Genomic DNA, 25,444 nt, shown 5'->3' on the forward strand with positions numbered 1-25,444 from the left:
AGTCGACGCCTCGTCCGTCCGTCCGTTTGTCCATAATCATTTTGTTTCCGCAGCAGAAACCGTTCAGTATTTTTAGACCAAACTTGATAGATATAATAATCTCAACCTATAGTTGTGCCTTTTGCTATTTACACAGTTTCAGCATTTCTATTTTTTTTGTTTTTCAATGGAATATTTTGGTGTTAGTCTAATAGTGGGTTGGGCATTTTTTCCGGAGTAGAACTCAAAAAACGCTCAATATTTTTCTGCAAAACTTGGTAGATATATCAATCAGAACCGAAAGTGGTGCCTTTTGCTATTTACAGGTTTTTGTGATTTACCATTTTCTCGGTTTCCATGGAAACGTTTCGAAGATAGTCTCAAAAGTGAGAGGTGTGTTTCGTTTCTGGAGCAGAACGCAAAAACTGTTCTATATTTTTCTGCAAAACTTGGTAGATATATCAATCAGAACCTGAAGTGGTGCCTTTTGCTATTTACAGGCTTTTGTGATTTATTATTTTCTCCATTTCCATGGAAATGTTTCGGACTTAGACTCAAATGGAGGAATGGAGCACAACTCAAATACCGTTCAATATTTTTCTGCAAAACTTGGTAGATATGTTTGGCAGACCCCAGAGTGGTGCCTTTTGCTGTTTGCAGGTTTTTATGATGTATTATTTTCATGGTTTCAATGGAAGTGTTACAGACTATTTCTCAAAATGGAGGGATGGGCTTCGTTTCCTGAGCAGAACTCAAAATCCGTTCTTTATTTTCTGCAAAACTTGGTAGAAGCTAAAATGGTGCCCATTACTTTTTACAGGTTTTTGTGATTTCTTAGTTTCCCGGTTTCCATGGAAACAATTCAGACATTGTCTCAAAAGTGAGAGGTGTGTTTCCTTTCCGGAGCACATCTCAAAAAGTTCGGAATATCTGTCAGCAAAACTTGGTAGATATATGTGTCAGAGCCCAAAGTGGTTCCTTTTGCTATTTACAGATTTTTGTAATTCATAATTTTCTGGGTTTCCATGGAAACGTTTCGGACTTAGTCTCAAAATGGAGGGATGGGCTTCGTTTCTGGAGCACAACTGAAAAACGTCTAAATATATTTCTGCAAAACTTGACAGATATGTAAGGGAGACCCTAAGGTGGTGCCTTTTGCTATTTACAAGTTTTGTGATTTATCATTTTCCCAGTTTCAATGGAAACCATTCTGACTTAGTCTCAAAATGGAGGGATGGGCTTTGTTTCCGGAGCACAACTCAAAAACTATTCAATATCTCACAGCAAAACTTGGCAGATATTTGAAACAGACCACAAAGTGGTGCCTTTTGCTATTTACAATGTTTTGGCATTTTTTAGTTTTCCTGGTTTCCATGGAAACAATTCTGACTTAGTCTCAAAATGGAGGGATAGGCTTCATTTCCAGAGCACAACTCAAAAACCATTTGATATCTTTCAACAGATCTTGACAGATATATGAGATGGATCTTGAAGTGGTGCCTTTTGCTGTTTACAGATATATGGCATTTATATTTTTCATGACTTCCATGGAAACAATTCAAACTTGATCTAAGAAAACATCAAGTAACTGTCAGATGATTTGTCAACTTCTCATGACTCTTGTTTGAACCAAAAACATACCAAGTCATCATATCAGGGATGGCAATTTATTCTGTGCATTGGTGGAAATCCGCGGATTAAATGTAAATCAGTCAATCTTGACCATCCCCAAGACCAACGGCTGATTTTCAGCTGAACTCCACTTTCTCCTGTTGCCATCCTTGTAATGTAAAATGTTTACCTTTTAATCCGGTGCTGCCACAGGTCCAAAGAACATGACAATAATTTAGAATCATGAAAATTATTGAGGTAATTTTGTCTTTATTTAGTTGGGTTTTTTTTTCTGTTCTTTTATGTATTTATTTATTTTTTGGTGCCCTGAAACAAAATTCCTAGAAGCGACATCAAACAATAATCACATGTTATCTAATTGATGTCCTGTTTCCATGATTCATTTTCCCCCAGTGATAACTTTATCAGTATAGCTCTAGAGGTAGGCATGAGTTGATTTAGGAACTTTCCCTTTGCTATGAGGTGGAGCAACTTCTGTTAACCCAAGGGTTACGGTACAGTAGGAAAATATTTCTTGTAGCTGAGCTTTTTCATTATTTGACCTTGGCAACTGAACTGTGTCTCCAATGTACTTTTGTCATGTATATTCAAGTTTTGAAACATGGTCTGAGTTACACTATCAGCATCATTGCTGGCATCAGTAGGTTAAAATAACGTGTGATTCAACAAACAATCAATCAGCTATCATTAGATGCATGCATAATCAACATGCTTGGTCAACAAGGACTTTCAATTGGTAGTCTCATTAGATGCTCACTTCTATCTTAATCCGATCATGCATCTTCTTCCCTTAAAACTGCGAACGATATTCTAGTGGTTGCAATGTAGGAAACAATACTGAACCTCAAAAGAAATGCAACTGGCATTTTGTCAATTTTTTTATTAGAAGACATTAACATGAACACTTACTTTTATGAGATTATATAATTCGGAAACTTGCATATTTGAAGGAATGTGGAAGATTTTGGGATAATGACTTCTTCTATGGACTGGATATTATCAGCTGTGACTTGTGTTTGAATCTAGTGGCTAAAATGTCTTGCTTTCTTGAATGGTTGTAAAGTAACTGTAGATAAAATCTGTATTTACATTTTCATATTTTACACGAATTTCATGAGGATGTTTTGTCTTTCAGTGAATTCTTGAATCCCGGTTCAGCTCATGAGATCAATATAGATGGGAAAACAATGGAAATTGTCCAGCAGAACTTAAAGAAGGAAAAGCCAGACAGGTAGGACATGCTTGCAAACTATTATCTGTAAGCGTGAGGGCACATTATGATGACCAGGGCCTTGATTTTCGAAGCTCTCGTAGCACTAAGGTAGTCATAAGTGCCATGCCTTAATATTTACATACAACTATCTTAGTGCTGAGATAAATCTAGGCTAAGCTCTAGCAGTTCTTGATTTTAATGTAAGAAATACAGGTAGTATTTTTTTTATCACTCTGTTTCATATATTTTTCAGGTTTACTTTTGAGGCTGCTCAGGAACATATCTTTCTGTTGATGAAGAAAGACAGCTATGCTCGTTTTCTTCGATCTGAACAGTATAAGAGTCTATTGGCTAATGCACTGCAACCAGGGAATAAGAAAAAGTGAGTTATCTGCCCTTTATTTCTTATAGCAGCCATCTTGGATTGTGACATTCTTCTGTATCAAAATACCAGTGACATCTGTTGGTACAATTACAGTTCACTCAGATGATATAAAACAAGGCAGAACTTATATTTGCGTGAAGACTGTTTAGTTTCCTGCCACTCTTGACATTCAGATGATGGTTATGGAAGTTCAGCTAAGTCATGCTGTTGTCATTAATCAAGCTATAATGTGAATACAGATGTCTATTATCTTTGTCCAGAAAGATTTAGGTGAAACAAAGCTTTTACTGGATATTTTTGCTTTTTAAGTCCCAGTTTGTTTTCTTTCTACGTCTTTTCATGTTTAGGCAGTTAGAACCCGAGTGACAACATAGGCATGCTGTACAGTGATGTATGATAAAAGAAGAGCTGGGCATTAAGTGGCTTTGTTTTCTAGCAGACATTCTGGCTGGGATATGACCACGCTGAAAGTCTTCAGTATGAAAATCTATAATATGTGGTAATATTAGCCATAGTAAGACTAATGCAATTGGTTCCTTGTTAGGACACCTGCTCAGAATAAGTGATACATTATGATCAATAGTCTATCGATATAAATGTATCATTAGTTCAAGCTCTGTAGAACTGGTCAGAAACCATTGTGATATGGGAGATTAAGATCTGATGTATGGAACCAATTGATTTGTAGAGAGATAAGGGTTGGTGGAAGAATATGGGTATGAGGAGGGTCTTTTTACAGATGAGTGGTGAGGGTGGATCAAGGAATATGGGTAAGAGGAGGGCCATTTTAAGGGAGATGTGATGAGGATGAATGGACGAATATGGGTAAGAGGAGGGTCATTTTAGGGAGAAGAGGTGAGGATGGGTGGAGGTATGTTGGTAACAGGAGGGTCATTTTATGAGACCATGGTGAGGGTGTGTGGAAGATTGTTGGTAAGAGGACGGTCATTTTAGGGAAGAGTCGTGAAGATGGTTGAAAGAATATGGGTAAGAATATGGAGGGTCATTTTATGGAACAGTGGTGAGGGTGAGTGGAAGATTGTGGATAATATGAGGGTCAGTTTATTGGACAGTGGTGAAGATGGGTGGGAAAATATATGTAAGAGGAGGGTGATTTTATGGGACAGTGGTGAGGGTGTGTTTAAGATTGTTGGTAAGAGGAGGGTCATTTTAGGGAGAAGTGGCAAGGAGAAGGGGTGGTCGCAGGAGTATGAGTGAGGAAGAAGGGTATATTAGGTTAGAGGCATAAGTCCACAAATACCTGGAGATGTCCTTGAAAGTCCTTGTCTATTCTTCAGATTGTTGGCGTCACAGCGAAACTATTTCCAGTTGTTTTTGTCCCAAGAACTGGTATATGGTCATTAATAGGACGTACCATATTTCCAAATAGTTCATATTCTTGGACTTCAGTTAACAAATGTACAAATTGTCATGACTGTTTTCGCAATTCTTATACCAATATTTATCTTCTGGTGTTATGCTTCTCGCAGTGGCTAAAGTAACATTCTTGCATAAATTATAACCATTTCTATACTTTCATCATTGCAAGAAGCACATATCAGGTGTACATTCTATTTTATTGGTTACTTCTGTATAAATATTACAGTTTGACTCTTTTCAAGCAGGCTATTAAGCAGTAGCATGTAAGTAATGCAAGTTTCTCGTACTTGTGGTGATGGCTGTAGTGGTTCTTTTTTTATCTTCACATGGCTCACAGTGTGATTACACCGCAGTTGGATCTTTCTGGTTTGTGTGGAAATGTTTGGTTTTACAGACTAGAAAGATTGACATGACTTGATTTGACAGTGCATTTTGGCTGGGTGTGAGGGTAGATTGGATGTGTATTATGACAGAACGTAACAGTTATGGAAAATATTTTACTGCATGAGGTGGTTTTATGATGTGTGTGTTATGGGATCATGGTTGTCTTTTAATGTCATGCTTCACTTTGATTCCTACTCTTCATATTCTCCATTTGCATTGATAATCACTGTCACTATTCAAACTTGTATTCTCTGTTTACATTGATAATCACAGTCACTTTTCAAATTCATATTCTCTTTTTACATTGATAATCAGTCTTTTTTCAAATTCATTATCTCTATCTACATTGATAATCACAGTTACTATTCAAATTCATTATCTCTATTTACATTGATACTCACAATCACTATTCAAATTTATATTCTCTATTTGCATTGATAATCACCGTTACTTTTCACATCCATACTCTCCATTTACATTGATATCAGCTGTCAATATTCATTCATATATTTCATTTACATTCATAATCACAATCCCTATTCCTGTTGAAATTCTACTTTTACATTCACATTCATGTTTACTAATTACATTTGCCATTCACATTCAACATTTACATTTACATCAAAATTCCTATTATTCTGTTAGGGCAGTGGGGTAGCCTAATGGTTAAGGTGTTTGCTTGTTATGCCAAAGACCTGGGTTTGATTCCCCACATGGTTACAATGTGAAGCCCATTTCTGGTGTCCCCTGTGTGATATTGCTGAAGTATTGATAAAAGCGGCTTAAAACATATCTCACACACTTTGTATGTTTGTTTTTCTTGATTTAAATTCTTATCTGTCATTCTGTGGCCTAGTAGACAGTGTGTCAGTCTGGAAAGATGAAACCCAGTGGTTAAATTTCTGGCTTTGTTAAACAAAAACTTGTTGAAAGATACTTGTTACCTTACCTGACACTCATAACCTCACACAACATACCAACACAGAACTGAACACCAGAACTGGGCCCCACACACAATATGCCTACACACACAACACAAACACACACGGCATACCTACACACAACTCAGTGCACACAACATGCCTACACACAACACACCAGAACATGCCTACACACAATGCTACACACACAACATGCCTACACACAAACTCAGCACATACAACATAAACACACACACCATGCCATACACACAACTCAACACCAGAGCATGCCCACACACAGCTCAACACCAGAGCATGCCTACACATAAACTCAACACACACAACACAAACACATGCCTAGATCCGCATGCACCTCACCTAATTAGTGTAGTTATCTTGAAGACATCAAAACCTCTTGCACCTCACCAAGTCACTATTCACTCGTCCTGTTCACCATTCACAGTCATGTTTGCTCAAATGATGCAGGTCTTAAACCTCCTGGTGTGGTGAAGTAGCCTAATGGTTAAAGTGCCCACTTACCACACAGAAAATTAGTGTACAGATAATATAGTTGCAGATTCATGTTTTTCAAGTATAGTTCACAAGCAAAATACACTGCATTTTCATATTCCGTGCACATAAGATGTTTTCAGCAAAACAGGAAAGGGTAAAATCATCCTGTCTATTGATATTTTGTAACAAATTTTAAGTTTTTACTTTTTCATGATTTACCTGAACTGGCAAAAGGAGTACAATGTATTTTTGTACCGCACACGTCACCTAAAAAACCATTTTACCAAAATACTGATTCCACTTGTGATGATGTTAGAGCGATGTTTCCGTTACGCCAGGGTGCACACCAACCTCAAGAAACACAGTTAAGGTGTAAGTTCCACCAAATCCTTGAGGTGTTCTACGAGACAAGGTCATCGCCCATTCTTTAAAAGATTATTGTATTCACAGCATTACTATTTTCAGTGTTTTTGCACGTTACTGCTTTTTTTACAAATTATTTTCTTGAATGTAGTATATAACCATGATACTAAGGGAATACAGTGTCAATATCAGGTGATATTCTTGGACATTAATTGACTGTTGTGTAAGTGGTCGTAAAGACCTAATTTGAACATTGAATGATTCCCTATGATAAATTCTGTGTGTCAGTGTTCAGGAAAGCCCTATATGTAAAATTCATAAAAAGTGTTATTGTATTATGATAGATTTTTTTTATTAATTAGTCCCACAAACATCTGGGTTAGAAATGATCTTCAGTAATTCATGCTTGTTGTAAGAGGTGACTTGCGGGATTGGGTGTTGACAGATGTCATCACATCCCAGTTGCAGAGATGCTCATGCTGTTGATCACTGGATTGTCTGCTCCTGACTTGTTTTTTTACAGACTGTAGCCATATAGCTGGAATATATCCAAGAGTAAATTAACTCACTCGCTTACTCATGTCCCTGATATATAGAGAATCTCACCCTCGTGTCTATTGATATCAAATATATCAACACGAGTTGATACAGTAACAAATATCCATGGCTTGCCGAGAATATTTTCACCTTTATTTATTGATAATTCATATCAGCAGACACGAGGGTGAGATTGTGTTTATCATCCAAAATCATTCTTCATTAGTTTTCAGTGAAAAATGTACAAAACACAGTACTGACATTAGATTTGCAGTGCAGTGATGTCATAGCACTGTGATGTCATCAAGTTCATGACATCATGGCATTGTGAGAGCATTGTACAAAATCTACTGTCAAAACGGTATCTCCTAGAAGAGAACGCATAACCTACACATAAACATTGTTTCTGTTGTAATGAAGAAATTCTTCTCTAAACTGTTATCCCACGTTGGAGCTCCACCTTTCTACTATCTCCCAAAGATGTTACCTGCTAAGATTCTGGGTCAGTGACCTCCCTAGCATACTGGTCAGAGGAGGTGACACATGGATATGGTAATCTGGTTGAATCCGTAACACGTAACCTGACAGTGTGCATGGTCATCCCTGAAGAATCAATCTCAGGCTTGTCTGGTTCAGATTCTGTTATTCATTCACTATTGATCCATCACAGTATTCCATGACACTGATCTGCAGCTAAGTGAGTGAGTGAGCTGCCATTCAGCCAGAAACTATTAACTCACATACTTTATATTCATCTTATGTTATGTCATTGTACTTCTCACCCATTCAGAGGAACAGTAAATCAACAGTGAAATCTCTGAAAAATGTATACCAAAGGATCATACTGCTGAGATTCTCATACACTGTCACAGACTTACAGCATGTGTTGCGTTCTTGTGATAGTCCTCTCTGTGTATTTGTTCATATGTTTTACCTCCCTGATGGCTTGTGATGACTTGATAAGCTGTAGGCATGGCAAATAGTTCTCTAGGACCAATACTTTAGATGTGCCTGAAGGAAAACAGCTTTGTAGGATTAACTTCAGCTTGGGTGTGTGTGGTCTTACGCACAGAGAATTGGTCAAAATTAGTTGTTCAGCAGTCTTGATCACAGAGAATCATAAGATGGGAAACGTGTTTGGTGGCTTGACTTCTGAGAGTTTCTGAGGCTTCTGTCCTGCCCAATACCAAAGCACATGTGATACATGTGGTTTCACCTTAGGCAAGTGAGTTTGTTCAAAATTGCCTCAGTTCACCAAACAAAAAATGGGTACCCAGCAGAATAAGTCATGAATGTTAACATGCAGCTTCAATTATCCAGCATGATAATGCCCATCATGTTGTATGCCCCTTGAGTTCAGAGCTGTGTTACTGAAAACAAACCTAAGTGTTACAATGAATTTTTTTTCATTGATGTTGTAGTCATGTGAGGTGAAAAGCGTTGTTCAGAGTTGTGTCCCTTGGGCGTAACAGGAACCTGTTATGCCAATTCCATATTGACTCTCAGCGTGTTTTTAGGCCATTCCATGTTCTTGAAGATAATATAAATAAATATAAATAAGAATTCACATAAAAATATCTCAAGGACCTGCAGTATTTAAGGTTTTCTGCCCAGTTTTTCCAGTTGGCATGTTGTGTTATAGCTTCAGTGTTCAAATCAGGGTTAAACTCACTGACTGACACTTTCGTCTAGTGGCTTTTCTTGTACAAGTCTGATTGTTTTGCATGGTGCCTTGATAAAGTTGTACTAAAATAAAACCCATTCACTCACTCTGTGGAAGAGTCACAATGTATACAAGATGAAATGCCTTCATTTCCTTCTTTTCAGAGAAGGAATTCAGGGGAATCAATGTTTAGACTTAGCTCTTGTATCGACAATATTTAGAATTAGAGGCTTCAAGTGAAATCTGATATTAACAAATTCATGAATGGCGGGTGAGATGTACTTGTTGAACTTCCCCTTCACAGTAACGGTGGTTGCAACACTGTAGCAGATAATTAGCTGACTAAGAAGTACAGCCTTCATGGTTGTTATTCTAACTGTGTATAAATGTTTTGAAGACCAGTGTAACTATTTTCAAGATCTGGCTTCTATGTTCTAGTGGAGGAAGTGCTCGCAGAGTAGAAAGTTAAGGTTTCAGTCCAAGTCATACCAAGAGATAGTAAACATGTTACTTTTTGTTACCCTTCCTGGTACTCAGCAGTTAAAGCAATACAGCCATGACTTATTTCCTGAGTCAGAAGACCCGTGAAGGTCCTGGGGTAGAATAGGCCGTCAGCAACCCATGTTTGCCATGAAAGGCGACTATGTCTGTCGTAAGAGGCGACTAACGGGATCGGGTGGTCAGGCTCGCTGACTTGGTTGACACATGTCATCGGTTCCGAATTGCACAAGTCAATGCTCATGTTGTTAGTCACTTGATTGTGTGGTTGATTATTTACAGACTGCCGTTATATAGCTGGAATATTGCTGAGTGTGGCGTAAAACTAAACTCACTCACTGAGATTACTGTCTCGGATAAGGAATCCATGTTAAATTGTGGTATGGCATCACTATGAGCAAGAACGATAATGCTATCTTTACTACAAGCTGCCACACATAAACTCTAGCTACTTGTGGCAGTGGGCTAGCCCAGTGCACTTGTTCATCATGTTGAAGACCGGATGACCCACATGGGTACAAAGTGTTTGTAGTGTCCTCAGCTTCAATATTGTTGGAATGTTGCCTAAAGCAGCATAAAACCATATTCACTCACTCACTGTAGCTATTTGGGACAGTGAGGTAGCCTACTAATTAAAGAGTCTTCTAGTCTTGCATTAGACGCATGTTAGATTTGTCACATGGGTATAACGTGTGAAGCCCATGTCTGATGTCCCTCGCTGTGATATTGCTGGAATATGGCTAAAAACTCACTCACTCACTTCACCTATTTAAGTACAATAATCTTGAACATAACATTAAACCCTGTTTCATGTCGTCTTACGTCATTCTAAGAGTGTTTATGCCTCTGCTCTGCCATGGAGTTGTATTGTTGCACCTATCTGGAGGACGTTCGTGTAAACAAGAATCTCCATGACATCAGGTGCCTGTTTGAGGGAGGTGTATGATCAATAAATACTGTTTGCATATTATTGATGATATACATGCCAATAAGTCTCACGTTTATACCATATCCGGTTGTTCAACATGTAGGGTTACCCCCAGAGATAAACCATACATGTGGGGTAATGAAATGAAGGAATGAGTTTACACTGTGGGGAATGTTGTAGATGTGTGTTTTAACAGAACGTTTTAACAGATGTACTGTTCAGGATCTGTTAATGGATTACAGTGGAAGCTATTTAATCTGGCACTCATTGGGAATGGGAAAAATAATCCATTTTAGACAATGTTCCAGATTGTAGAGCCATGGAAGGGACTTAGATTTCATACCAGTGTTGACAACTTGCTGAGTTAGACAGATTCCGGTATTTGACAGTTTCCACTGTCTTTGAGTCCTCTTTAAACATATAAACGTAAGATACACCTGGAACAATTTAGACATTATATACCACTGCATATAAAGTGAATTTTTTGAACATGGAATTAGAGGGGTTTAAGTTCACTGTATGTGTGGCAGTAGAAAATGTTACATTTTTTATGACCTGTTGATAGTTGCTGATGTAGATTTGACAGCAATAACTGTTCAGAGGACTATTTTGACATATAAGCTTCCACTGTATGCAAATTTCTTGTTCATTGTATACACCTTCTGAAGTTTAGATGAGGTTCACCTTAGTTGTCATTGTCCAGACAGTTGACAGGGTGAATAAACTCTTTAGTCCATATAGGGTATTCATATATTCCTAATTTAATTGTAGATCTCATAAAGCATGTAAAGTTTTGTTAGATAATTAATGCAAAATAGGACATTATGTAATGGTTATTTGATATGGAGAAGTCTATCAGTGCTTTGTACGAGAGAAATTTGTATTAAGTGGAAGAAACTTGTCGAGTCTTTGTTGGGCATTGTAGAAAACAAAAGTAGTTTTACTGATTTCCTGTGTTAGGGGATGATTCATTAATATGAAGACTTATTATTAGTTTCGATTGTTGTTTAGAAGACCATTGTTTAAGTCCACACACAGATCATAGAGATCTCCCTAAATATCATTTAAGGACCCGGATGTCCCAGTGGTCAAAGATCTGGTTGTAGAGAGTTGCATTTCTTGGCATGCCATAATATCATAGATGTGGGTTCAAATTCTGGGACACCTTTATGTTACGTTTCCAGATCCTGGGGTAGCCCAGTGGTAAATGTGTTTGCTCACCAGACTGAAGACCTGAGTTTAATTCCCCAGTGTATAACGCCCATTTCTGGTGTCCCTTGCCATGTCCTATTTTTGCAATATTGCTAAAAGAGGCATAGAATCCAACTCACAAACTTTCAGATCCATTTTTTTGTGATAAACATCAAGCTGACATGATGTTTTGTTGCTGAAATGCTTTGAACCAAATAGACACAGTCACACAACTAGGGTGTTATATTTCCAGTATGACTATATTTACTTCTTTGGAATCATTTTGTAAGGTGGATTGGCTGGTCACAGTCGCTGTGTAGTGTATGGCCTGTCCTGTTGGGGTGATCCATTACCTTTCACACATTTACATACTTTTGTGGTATTTTAGAAGTTTGTACTGTTTCAGTGGATTTGTACACTACAGATGTAGTGGTCAGTATAACTGGACTATGCTATCACATCAACTTGTGCCTACTGTCAATGATAGTATATTGGTCATTTTCAGGATACATGTATATGGCTCAGAATTGTCTAATGATTTCTTTTGGACATTTTGAACTTGATACATGTTTATCCAGCCATTAATCACTTGAATGTCTGGTCCAGACATGATTATTTACAGACCACTGCCATATAACTGGAATTTTGCTGAATGTGATATTAAACAACAAACCAACCAACCAAATACCCACCCTTGTGGTAAATATTGGGGTGTTTGTTATTCAGGTTCTTTAACTTTGGAAGTCGTAAGAAGACTCTGACCCCTAGCCCTCAGCCAAAGAGACGAAGCAGCGCTGGCAATGACTTCGCAGATGGTGCTGGATCGGTGGCACAGCACTCATACAGCACAGGGAACCTCCGGGAGCTGGATGACAAAGCTGTTGTAATGAGGTGAGATACTGCTTGGACTCTGTTTTGTTTTACATGCTAAAAATATCACATTTTCATGGTGGTGCTCGTGAAGTCAGTCACTTGAGGGCTCAATTTAAGCAACGTTAACTTACATGCATCATGTGCAACTTAATAAAATCCTAGTTCCACCAGCCAAATTCCCGTTTCAACAAAGTGTGTTAAAACATCAGAGGTTTTTGTTGCTCAGAAAGATATTTCGATGATGTAGTTCCATATCAACACAGTGCTGTCATAGGGGATACATGTCTGTAAATAGCAATGTTTCAGTGCCATAGCTATTCTGAGTTTTAAAAGAAACATTAGCTGACATATTTATGCTTATAATGTTCGATTTATTGTGGTACTTTTTTCTCAAACAATGACTTGCACCTGGCAAAAGTTAAACTAATAACTAGTTCGCACTTTTTCGTATTAGTTGGCACCAGTGCAAGTAACAAAGCACTAAATCGAGTCCTGCACTGGATTGCCTGGTCCAGACTAGATTATTTATAGACATTGGTCATATAGGTTGAATATTGCTGAGAGAATCATTAAACAACAAATTAAGCCAAACTTTAAAATATTTTATTCCTGATCAGACAATCCAGTGACTTACTTCCAGGACTTCAGGTCAATAAGCTGAACCACCCTGGGCTAAAAAATCCCATCGCCCAAGGCCCAAGATGAGCCAGTCTTCATTTTGGGCAATCAAATAATAGTAACTTACTTGTCCATGGGCAACTAGATAATTTCCACTCATGGTTTCAAACTGCTAATACACTAGGATTTAATTTTCATATCCTCTCAAAATGTAGCTATTAAATTTATCGGAATGCTAATAGTAGAATTTACTTTTTTGCTTTGTATCACTTTTCAGTAAATAGTCCAGTAAATATTAACATGAAATAGCATGTTGATTTAGTATTTAGTTTCATGTAAATAATGTGATTTAGCCAAGATGGGGAGGCATCTGGGGTCCAGGTAAGCAGGGTGCCGTTGTTTCCAGTATATGCAGTGAATCGGGATTGTCCATGCAAACTTGTAACAAAATATGTATGTGCAGGTCAGTGCAGTTACAGGTAATTATACCAAAGTGTAGAGTAGTTCAGAACGTCATTATATACATCAACCATAGCATGGTTTAAAGAAATCACTAAAATCTTTTGAATTCAGAAGTGAAATCATCTTGGTCTGAAGGGGCTCAATGGTTCTACTTCTGGATTTCACAGATTCTGCCTAACACAATGTAATAATTTGTCTATTTTCCATTTGCAGAAGAGAACAGAATTCTTCAGATTCCAGTCTTTCAAGGTGGTAAGTGACATTAGTAGATTTAGCTGGAAAGGATTCAGTCATCAGTAGCATGACATTGCCCGAACACTTCTGGAATGTACTTCTATTGTATTAATTATGCATTGGTCTCACATTCAGTTTTTTTAAAAGCATGTACGTAATGCATAGAGGATACACAATCAATTTTCACACCTCCTGCTTAATTGTATGCAGTGACATTAATACTGAGTATATTAATGCTTAAAGTCAAGGGTCTTTGCTGTAATCTTAATGTTAAAAGTTAAGGCATCATTGGCATTTGCTACTCAAAAGAGGACCACCTAATGCTTCCATGTAACTATAGAAATTTATTACTTATTGCAGGTAACTGCACGTGATGTTTTGTCCTTAAGCATTATTGAGTAGATAAAAAAACATTACATAATTGCTTTAGTATTACAAAAGGTTCAGGTGATCCTTATGTTCTTTTATTTCTGTTATTCCGTTAAACCCAAGGACCCTGTGACTCTATGATTTTTAACACTGGTATGCATGTAGTTTCATTCTTATCCCATGGAATTATTTTAAAGAACACACTCATAGGAGCAAGCTTTAATTATTACACAAGCTTCCTAGTGATACATATTTACATAGATCACAAGCAGATTTTCATAGAGTTATATTCTTTTGCTGTTCATTACTATATGTTTATAGTAGGTTTCCATTCCTTGTCCAAGCATGCTGTTTCCTTGGTTTCTTGGTTGGTTGAGATAATTTGTGATGTTTTAGGTATATTTCCAGTGAGACGTCCCCAACCAGGAAGTCAGAACTAGGTCTGCTAGACAGCCCACGGCGGAGCAAGCAGTTGGAAGTGCCAAAACATCTCTCCCTTCACATGAGCGGCGAGAGTTCGAGGGGGGAACCCTCGTCCTGTCTGGCGATTGCCGTCCCTAGCAAGACAAACATCGTGGCCCCATGGGAGGGTCCGCAATAGATACATCTCACCCTGCTAAGTTGACCCTCACAGTCAAAGCATTCAGCATGTCAAGGTCAAGGTTACTTGCAGATCAGTATATGTTATAACTTTTGCAGAACAAAAGTCTTTTTGAAAGTTTTCTGATGCTATTTCCGTATGTTATTCCTGCTAGGATCCTAGGTCTCGTCACTAGATTGTGGTTGATTGTAAGGCTTTAAAAAGACTACATGTCATGTGATCGGTTGAAACAATAAAGCATTGTTCTAAGAAAATGTTGATAATATTGGTAGCACCAGTCAGTACAGGGTCATCATGGTTACATGATGTAGAAGTCTTTTAGACAGGTTCGTTTTGTTTATTTAGACTTATAGATGACATGTTCGGACAATGTTTATCAATGATTCATGTTTAATTGAAAATGAGGCAATGGTTAAGATATTCAAGATAGTAGCATTGCTTCATGGCAGGAAGACATGATGGAAGGATATTTATTGTTATTGATCGGTGTAGGCAATGGTTGGAATATACCCTAAAGTCTAAGACACATTTGAGATATTTGTTGTTGTTTGGCTGCGTAGGCAGAAGGATTCTTTCCAAGGGTCTTCTTCCAGTAAGATTTTATTCCACTTAGCGGTTAGAATGCTGTTGCTGTGCCATAAAGGTATTCTGGGAGTTGGTCCTGGTTTGGAGATAGATCCATGGAGAAAATTTTTTCAGGATGACAAAGATATATGTACCCACACATAAGCAAGATAACATTATTGCTTTATTAAATGATTGGATAATCATTTGCTGTTTGTTAAAAGGAAGGACTATCTTTACAACATAGGCAAGAATGACCTGTACAAAATATCCTCTGGTGATCTCTTATTTTGTATAAGTATGCACAGGATGAATTATGGGAGTGTTGTTAAAATAACATGACATTTGACATTTCAGTTTGTCAGTTTCTTGTCAGTTTGATTTACTTATTTACAACAAGTGTTAACGGATGGCGACTGTGATCAGCAACTGCTCTGACTGAAAGGGTTAAAGCTAGTTCCTCTAGCTCTACAGGGGTTGACGACCAGGACGATACAATGCATGTTTGGTCCATTATGAAAGGAGTAGAACTAGCCTCTTTAATAAATTTGTTAATGCAAAATAATGTCTTTCAGACTGTGTCCATGTTCATATCATTGAAGAGGATGTGCAATTACTATTTTGTACACAAAATATTTCCATTTCTAAACTTGTACGCAAGTGATAATATCTCAAACTGAAAACCAATTCCTTCTGGCTTATATTCCTGCCCTGTTTTGTCAAATCCAGAATTCTCCCAATGATACATGACCAACTGATGAAACTGACCATAGCGAGAGCTTGTTTAGTAGCGATTGTTATTGTTATTATGTATTAATTATCACCATTATATCAATTTTTGCATATTATACATGTACATATACACGGACTAGAGCATCTTCTTTGTCTAAGCATTCCAGTGTTTCTTTAAGGAAGTTGCTACTTTGTGATCACTGTTGATGGGTTAATCAGCTTCTGTTCCCATTGATCATTAAAGGGACTGTTTGTTCTGATCACCTTGATAACCAGGAAGTGTTTGTATGTCACCAGTTTTCATTGTTCTACATAGCATATCAACAGTAGCATGGTGTCATTATTAACATCATTTTATGCATTTGTGCTGTAGGTTTTAATGAAAGTATTTTTTGTATTATTCTAGAAACATTTTAGGGTATGAATGAGTCATATCTGTTATATAGACATAACTCAGTGCACATTTTTTTCAATTTTAAATGTTTGAGTTTCTCGTTTTTGAATGATGCTTTTGCATATTTTGCTGCTGTTTTAAGCTTTCCCCATCTGACCCTGAAAAATATACATTCATGAAAGAAACCGTCATGGGGTAAGAGTTATATCTTTAAATGAGATCTTATACCGTAAGAAAGTAAAGTTTTTCACTGCTTTAGCAATATTCCTGATTTCACAGTGGTGACTCAGAAGTAGGCTTCACCTATGGGGAATCAAACCCAGTCCTTGGTGTGTCAAGCAAATGCTTCAACCTCTAAGCTAACCCACTTACCATTGCTGCTATTTGCAGTCTTACCAACATGAAAAAATAATGTTGCATAAACTTATATTTTCTTATTTTTTAACCCTTTGCTATCATTTAACTGTGTCTTTATAAAGCAAAACACAATATAAAAAAACATTGATGATTGGTGAAGAAATTATTCCACTATATAGGACTGTTTCATGTTGATCAACAATATAAAGATGTCAAGTTACTTTAAGAGTTTGGAATGTATTTGAGGGCAAAGATATTGTACAAATCAGACATGGGTGTAGTATACATGTTGCTATTTTGTTGAACCATTTTAATTAGTTAATTTCACTGTTTTCTAATTGTAAATATTTCATCTTGTATATGAAATAATATCTCAAAGACACTTGCTTAGTAGGGAGAATTTAGTTCCATGTTATTAAATTGTGATGAAAAATTATTTTTAATGGGCATAATTAAAAACACCCAGAAATCTTATAATCTATCTTATTATAACTTATACAGTGTAGTCAAAGGTAGTGACAATATTTGTACATCATGTAGTTTCAAGAAGCATAATAATTAACCGTAATTCAACATATCAGTTGCTTATTTTCAGTGACTTTAAGAGCAGAGAGCTTGGTGAAAATGTTTCCAAACTATATGTCGGTATATACAGGGTATTCTACAGAATCTTGTACTCAGATTGTATTCACAGAGCAAGGAACATTCCTTAGACGATGCCATTCAATTCCATGTCTTCAAAAATATTGTTGCTGTACTTGTAACATATCAGTTAAAACATGTACCTACCTGTTACTCAAATACATGTAATCAAATATGTTTCATATCAGATATTGAATAACGGATTTCTTGAGCAATTGTGAATCCTAATTGGTAGATTATTAATAAAATCAATAGTTTTTATTTCTTCAACATTCTTGGTAATATTTGCCTTCAGACTTTTATCATTTTGTCAAAATAAGACGCTGAACTTTGATTGAAATTCCTTGAAAACCAGAGAGTGAGTATATTATGACAAAGCAATAAATGTATATAAGCATATCAAAATGTTTCAATTTTTGCAATTAATCCATTAAATAAGTAATATTTACATTACATGTTGCACATTTCTATAAAAAAATATACCGTCAAAATATTTTGTCAAGACAATGCATGTGCACGTAGATGCATGCTCAATTAATGATATATTGAATTCAAATTGAATCAAATGTTATGATATTTGTTAATTTTTTTAATAAAATACCAAAAAAACCCATATCTTCATGGAGGAAGTACAAGGGGAGGAAACTGTATTGGGTCTCGATACAACCAACGAAACTGACAGTTGACCTGTCATTTGTGGTTTCTTAACAAGAAATATTGACTAACCATAAGTTACTTCTGTTTCATAAATGTATGCTTATTATTAACCAGAATAGTTAAAGGAGCTTCTTCATGCACAGATTTTGCGTGAGTATGGAAATGGTTTTGTTACTTTTGTTTAACTGATGTTTATATTTCAGCTTAAAGGCAAGAGGTGCTGTCCTCAATGCTTTTTGTCCTACGTTTGTAGAGGGGTTCATAGAATTTGACAGGGTAAGAGTAAATCTTTATGGCAATGAACCTCCATTTGTAACACTTTTCTCATTTGTGACTATCAATGTTAGACTATCTGTTGAAATTCATTGATCAATATTGTAGTTCATAGTTGCATTAGTGAGTGAATATTGCGAATTTATCCATTGAAGGGTTCTTGCTGTTAAAAAACACCTTTAAAATGGGCTGAAAGCTGCTGAATTGTACATGGAAAGATTTATAATACAAAGTGATAAATTTGCCACAGAAGAGCTTTTGCTTTTTAACAATGCATGTTAAGATCACCATGGAAAGTGTGGAAATATAACCATTAATAGGGAGAGAATTATTCATTGAAATAAGTTGACTAACTTTTCATAGATGTTGGGAGTTTACAAAAAAAAAATCTTGAGTGTTCTTTGGTATATAAGAAAAAAAAGGTTTTTCTGTCAAACAATAAGCAGAACTTAATTTTAACATTTAGAACATTCATCCAGGGCAGTATTAATATTCTGTTTGAAGAACACAGCTGTAGAACAGAGAAATGAATGGGCATGAACTTTTATGAAGTAAGATATAAAGTGGACCAGAATAATTATTCATAATCATGTTTTAAATCATCAATACCTAAACCCTTTCATCAAATAATTATATATTGAGCAGCACATGCAACCTGCGTTTGTTGTGTGCAACAAGATTATCATCTAAGGTTACACCAGGTGCAAGAAGATTTACATAAATTAAGCCTTAGTAAGAACCTGTTTTTAAATATGTTGAAAATGTTTTGGACAGTATAAGTTAGGGATATTGGTATTTTTATGACTTTTGTTTCATCAGTGTGTCTATGAATAAATATGTCATTCATAGTTTAGAAATATCAGATATCCCTAACTATTTTTGTCCAGTATATGCATAGATTTTGAAGGTATTTATTGATACATGTTCATTGAATAATCAGGAATAGATGCTGAATTTGCATAATATGAAAAATGCAAAGAAATAGTCATGAATGTATTCAGAAACAGATTCCTTTTTCATGTAGAGGGAAAAGAACTGTGAACACTTTACAAATGAATCGCTGCATTGTATAGCTGTCAAAACTAATCTTTGATAGATTTCAGGATAAACTATTCATGTACCATTCTTGTCTCCTGTGACCTGAGTGCTAGTTTTCAAAATATGTTTAGGCCACGTGGCCCTGCAATTGTACAGAATTCAATTCTTGACGTGTATTTCTTGTAGCTATATGACTGCCTCCTAGATTGTTAGTACTGAGTGCCAAAATGTCCACGTTCTTTGTGTTGGACCCGTGCAATGTCATGTGTGTCAGATTGACTTTTCTGTTATTTGTTCGAAAAATTGTTATTTCTTAGAAGGAATTGCTGTTATTTCATTCACAAGTGATCTGTAATGGTATCATTTTGAGTTAAAGATTCAATCTAATATTAGATTTAATACATATACCACTCAAGAAATTTACGGATCGCCCGTTTCTTTCACATTACAACAGTTAATCAGTCTCAGTGTCTGATTCCTTCGGTCTTGATTCTATCGTGTTGCTGTAGTTAATCTACACGTCTTGGTGGATTAATTATAGTAATCAGACAGAAAGAGCGCCCGAATCTTTCACATTACTGCAGTTAATCTGTCTCAGTGTCTGATTCCTATTCATTCTGTGGTTAATCCTACACATCTTGATGGGTTAATTATTGTAATCAGACAGAACTCAAATGATCCCTATCATTGATTGAGTGGTATACATTAGATGTTGAATCTTATTTAACCTCTTTTTGCTGCTTTCAGTGAATTATGTGTGTCTGTGAGTAGGAAATTTGTCAGGGATGCAAATTTGAAGACTGAACATGATTCCTGAGAATGTCAAAGAAATAAGAATCAAGATTTGAACAAAACTACCTTTCTCAAGGTGGAGAATTCACATTAGTTTCATGGCTTTATGGTTTCATACCAGAATTTATGAGATAGAACAATTTAGACTGATGATGATGTATGTTTGTTCTGTGTCATTATGTGATGAGATTCAATAATTATGAATTGATGATAAGTCACTGTAAATGTCAATTCACATTTAGAATTTATTGACTTAATTTTATGAGAATTATAACATTAACTTGCTGAGACTGGCCGAATTGTTTTATTCATGGATGGTAGTTATCATCAGTCACTTGTTAATGCTTAGCTTTTTCTTACTGTCAAATATGCTGTGTTTGTGTGCATCCTAAGATACTATTTTGTATTTTCGTTTGTGGTTAATGAAGAAATGCTATTGGTTTGTTTTATGTTTCCCGTTCTAACCGAAATGGATTTTTTATTTCCCGACAGTATCTGGTAAAATTGTTCAAAGCCAGTTGACTAACTTTCATGCTCAAGGGTTGGAGTAATCTCACGATGTTGCTGCCTATTTAGAGGATCAAAGTTGAAACTTCCCATTTTGTCCTCTTCATTTCATGAAATATTACTTGTTGAAATCCATGACACCAATGTTCGAAACTGGAAATTTTCACTGGTTAAGTTTCATGTTGTGCCCAACTGTATAAGGTGAAATATATAACTAAATATTTCATCTAATCAAGACTAATTGTTTTAACAGTTTATGTGTGGGATATCTAAGATTTACCATTCAAAAATAGGTTAAAATATTTCAAGTGAATTTTTTTATCTCTTAAAACAGTTTTATCTCTTAAAACAGTTTAAGTGAAGTTTTATGTGTTTTAAATGATATGTAGTTTAGCAGTACCCAAATATCATGTGTTCATATTCAGATCTAATCAATGTTCAGTTACCCATCTACTCCATGTATGACACTCACCTGTATGGTATTTGGAGTTTATTCTAGTCCAATCTATATCAATTTTAAAGATTTTACAGCTATTCAGGGTTATTTGTTGAAGTTTCCTGACAAACTGATCTCGCCATCATCTCCCTAAGTTAATGTTCCTGTGGTGACTTAATCCATGCTAAAGGACATTGTTAGGTAAAACAAGGTAATTTGTACAAATAAGGCTTCTTTATGTACGAACTTGGCCATTTGGGTATATATACAAAGCCGTTTTCATTGCCAATATGGTAATTTGGGTATACCAGCATGGCAGTATTTTCAAGATTCTAGTCAATGTTAACTGTAAAAGTCAAAGGCCCTTTTCACACACAAAAAACTGGTATTTTTTATTGAGCTAGATATTCATGTATCAGTTCAGAAATGTATCATTTCTATTTGATTTTTTTGTTTCTTTTTCCTTTAGTTTATATTTTGTCTAGTCACATGTGCATGATATATTGATTGTAAAACCATTTTCTTCTTCGCTCATGTTTATGCCTGTATTGTAGAGGATTTAGGGTTCTCTAAGATGACATTCCACATCAAAAATATTTTTGTGGTCTGTAATTGTTTATATATTTTACGCATTTTTGCAGTTTATTTGCTTTTACTGTGTTTATATGCCTTGGTTTCAATTTTATTTCTTTTACTCTGTATCTTTTGATATATCAGTGCTTATTTTTTTACTTGTTTCACTTCTAGAGATTGCAGCATTTATGTTCCTTCTCTATGGTATTGTCATTACCATTATTTGTCCAAATCAAATTTTGATTCACTAATAGAAGTCAGTTTTATGTAAGTCCCATGATTGTAAAATCAGAAATTGTCCCAAGGTTATATTCTCTTCTTCCTAAACATGTTCCACTGTCTTTAATCAAATGACACACTTTTTGAATGATCAATATTTGAAATTTGTCTATTGTCATCAAATATTTACATTTCTTAAGGTTCTTGTCCATATATTTTCTAAACAATCATAATTTTTAAAGCATGGTTTCAATAGATGTATGTGTATTTTATCCATTCTTATTTTCAGAATGAGTCAAACATTTGAATTCATAATTTGATATGAATCATACTTGGTTGCCGACCATCCTAAAACCCAGGTGTATTTTCAGGTCATGTTCGTGATTTAGAACATACTCCTGGCTAGCTATTCTCAAAACATTTGTAGCCCTACAAACTTCTTAAGCCCCTTCTTAACACACTGGCTTTGATCAAAGTTAAGAACTCTTTTTGGCTATGAACGTATTGAGAATAAGGGCCCTGGTTTTCAAGATGTTAATATGCCAACATTTTAAGAATTGCTGAATACCTAATTATGCTCACAAGCTCATTAAGTAAATAGACATTCAGGTAAATGTTTTCAGGTATTTCAAGTGATGCTTGTACTACTGTCCACCTGCTGTGTTCTACGCATGTTCATTTGAAGTAGCATGTGGGTAGTAACTTAATCAGTACATTCACCGAGTATTGGATGTCCTGGAGATGTGCTGTTTCTCTACTGTGTGTACATACATGTTTTAATATCCTGGCCTTGCAATTGTCTGTTGCACATCTGTGATGAGTTAGCTGCTTCATGTATGCAACCAAACCTCTGAAATTTGGTAACGTTGTCCATCAAAATGATCAGGATTAGGTAGTGGTTGGCACTTTCCTGTGTGGTATTAAGCCCTGTTACCATTCATGACTGACTTAGAGTTGGGGCAGTTCCACACAGTAGTCTTACCACTATGAGGATAGTAGGGTAGCATAGTGGTTAAAGCGTTTGTTCATCAGGCTTTAGACACCGGTTTGAGTACTATGTATGAATCCCATTTCTGGTGTCCCCCATCATGATGTTGCTTGAATATTGCCAAGGGTGGCAATTAAGAACCTTACTCACTTAATACTGTGATGAATGCATGCTTATATATATCAACACCATCAGAGAATAACCAGTGTAATTATCAAAAAGAAATCCATCTGACATAAAAAGCAGAAGTACAGTGAAAATGTGCATGAAAGGATCAGTGGGGACACCAGGTGTTTGTGAAGGGTGTTCATAGACTTCGTTATAGTAGTGTTAAGATTACTTTGTGGAGACAGGCCCAGGGCTGTTGAGCCCAGGATTCAGAGAAAATATCTCACACAAACTCAAAATAAAATTATACAGAACTTTGACAAGCAGAAAATGAATCTAAAAATACTCATGTAAATATTTCTTCATCTTTGTCCTGGGACAGTAGGTATTACAAATGAACTGACTAATCTTCATTACCGGCAAAACAGCTTCAGTTCAGCAAAGTGATGATGAATTTTTATGAAGCTATATTTATTTGATTATAATAATATATATTAAACAATTAAGCTTCAAGGTTTGTATCAGTGTTAAAGTGTAGGCGTTTGACAATATCTCCTGACATACAGCTGGACTGAGGCTGACAGCAGAATAAAACTCACTCACTCACTGCCAGACAGCTGGACCTGCGAACTGTCATAGAGTACTAGGCCATCCTGCATGTTTGTCTGTGTTTAATATAAGACATGCAGGCTTTCTTTAGAGCTTATCAAACTTTGATTAATATTTTCTTTAAGATTAACAAGTACCACAACACAACAACTTCATTCACCTTCTTTGAACCCAAAATGAATGGTCAAAAGAAGGTGACAGCATACATAACTATTTTTCACTTAACATTTGCAAAGATAGATCTTATTGAACAATCTTTTTCTGCAGCTACATTTGAAAGTGTGTAGATTTTTTCCCCGATTTATATGGTTTGTGTATCTGTAAACAAGACGTAAATACAGGCCCCAGCAATACCTATTCTAGATGAGAGTTTGGTGGTTGTGTCTTTCATTACATAATTATTTTTAAAAAAATACATTTATCAGAGGGGTGGTTGTATATTGCTAGAATTTTAGAAATATGAGGATTTTTGATATTTTGCATGGTGTTTTGCAAAACATTGTTTGTTTATCCTAGACAGACCCTAGTATCTCATACTGTGTTACATGTCATTTAGAAGTGTGAGTTTCACACTTAAACCATCAGTAATTTCATTTGAAATTTAACGGTAGTGGCTCTGGGTAGGTGATGACTGGCTACTTTCTTGTGCGATTATTCTTCAACAGAAGTTCCGAGTTTGATGTCACCAATGATATCTGTGAAAGTAGCTGTTCACTTCCACGTGTTTCATCTACTATATTACCCAGTCATTCTGACGTGTACTATACGACATTATTCTGTTCTCATTAACTCTTTTGTTATGCAATGAAACAATAAAGATATTGTATGCATCGATGTGTTAAAGTCATTATTTGAAGGAAGTTTCACGAAATGCCATATAACGGACATGACTTGCAAGTTTTCATCATGTGATGAAAGGTCTGAAGTTTTGCTAAATTTGTTGATAATGATATATAACTTCCATCATACGAAAAACATGTTTGGGGTTGGCGTTTTTTCCCCATGCCCGACAAATATGGTTTGTGATATTTCTGAAAAACTGGGTTATAACTAGCGAAAATGTCTTGGCAAATTTGTGAATGATGTGATATTGGAAAGTGTTTAAGGTCTGTTGTGTGAAGTCTTGACACTCTTGGGGAGACCTTGAGGAAAGTGTTTTTCTGTTTTAGAATTACACAATGTGAATCTTGTATAGCAATGTGTCTTTTTGAAATTTGTGTCTCTACCTACAGTTACTGCACTGACAATAACACTACATTAGTCATAGTTACCTATTGTAAGCTGTCAATAGACATGTGTTACTTTTTCTTTTGAATTTGATGATTCATGATAATTGGACGGATGTTTTATTGAATAGTGAAGGGAAGCTCTGTAACAAAAGTTACAGTTAATGTGAAGACTGCCCTTGGATGGTGTGTGCATGTTTGTGATGTGTTTGATGTTCATGGTAGCGATATGCAAGGATCCCACAAGCTAAGGAGAGCTAGTTTATTAAATCAAAATCTATTTATGTTTTTGTTTAACATCAGATCGAAAGGAATCTGTTATGAAAACCACAGAATTTTTCTCTTTCTGTAGTACTTGAGAGACACTTTTTCTCCCTGAAATATTGTCAATGCAGTCTAATGTCCTGGAATTTCAGCCATACATGGGCTAACTCATTACCATTTTATGTCAACAAAGGAGCTCTTCATCCAGTATGTGATCCAAACTATTTTTGAACGTGATATGACCTTTTGTCTTTGGAGTTGTTTAAAACTTGGGCCAGTCTAAGTGTTAAGTGTTATCATACTTTATGACACAAAACAAATC

General features: G+C 35.9%; 1 protein-coding gene across 2 annotated transcripts in view; it reads left to right on the forward strand.

The window, feature by feature from the left end:
• LOC137284924 (regulator of G-protein signaling 7-like) overlaps positions 1-16,599 on the forward strand; it is an 89,932-nt gene extending 73,333 nt beyond the window's left edge. The window contains exons 12-16 of one of the 2 annotated variants that reach the window (XM_067816973.1): positions 2,747-2,842; positions 3,078-3,206; positions 12,313-12,477; positions 13,753-13,791; positions 14,539-16,599. In XM_067816973.1, coding sequence (XP_067673074.1) covers positions 2,747-2,842; positions 3,078-3,206; positions 12,313-12,477; positions 13,753-13,791; positions 14,539-14,743 — 634 coding nt within the window. In that variant the 3' untranslated portion in view covers positions 14,744-16,599. The remainder of the gene's footprint in view (positions 1-2,746; positions 2,843-3,077; positions 3,207-12,312; positions 12,478-13,752; positions 13,792-14,538) is intronic. The other variant, XM_067816974.1, reaches the window with a different exon arrangement.
• The last annotated feature ends 8,845 nt before the right edge of the window (positions 16,600-25,444 follow it).

Source organism: Haliotis asinina, chromosome 5, assembly GCF_037392515.1.
Source record: "Haliotis asinina isolate JCU_RB_2024 chromosome 5, JCU_Hal_asi_v2, whole genome shotgun sequence".
NCBI lineage: Eukaryota > Metazoa > Mollusca > Gastropoda > Lepetellida > Haliotidae > Haliotis > Haliotis asinina.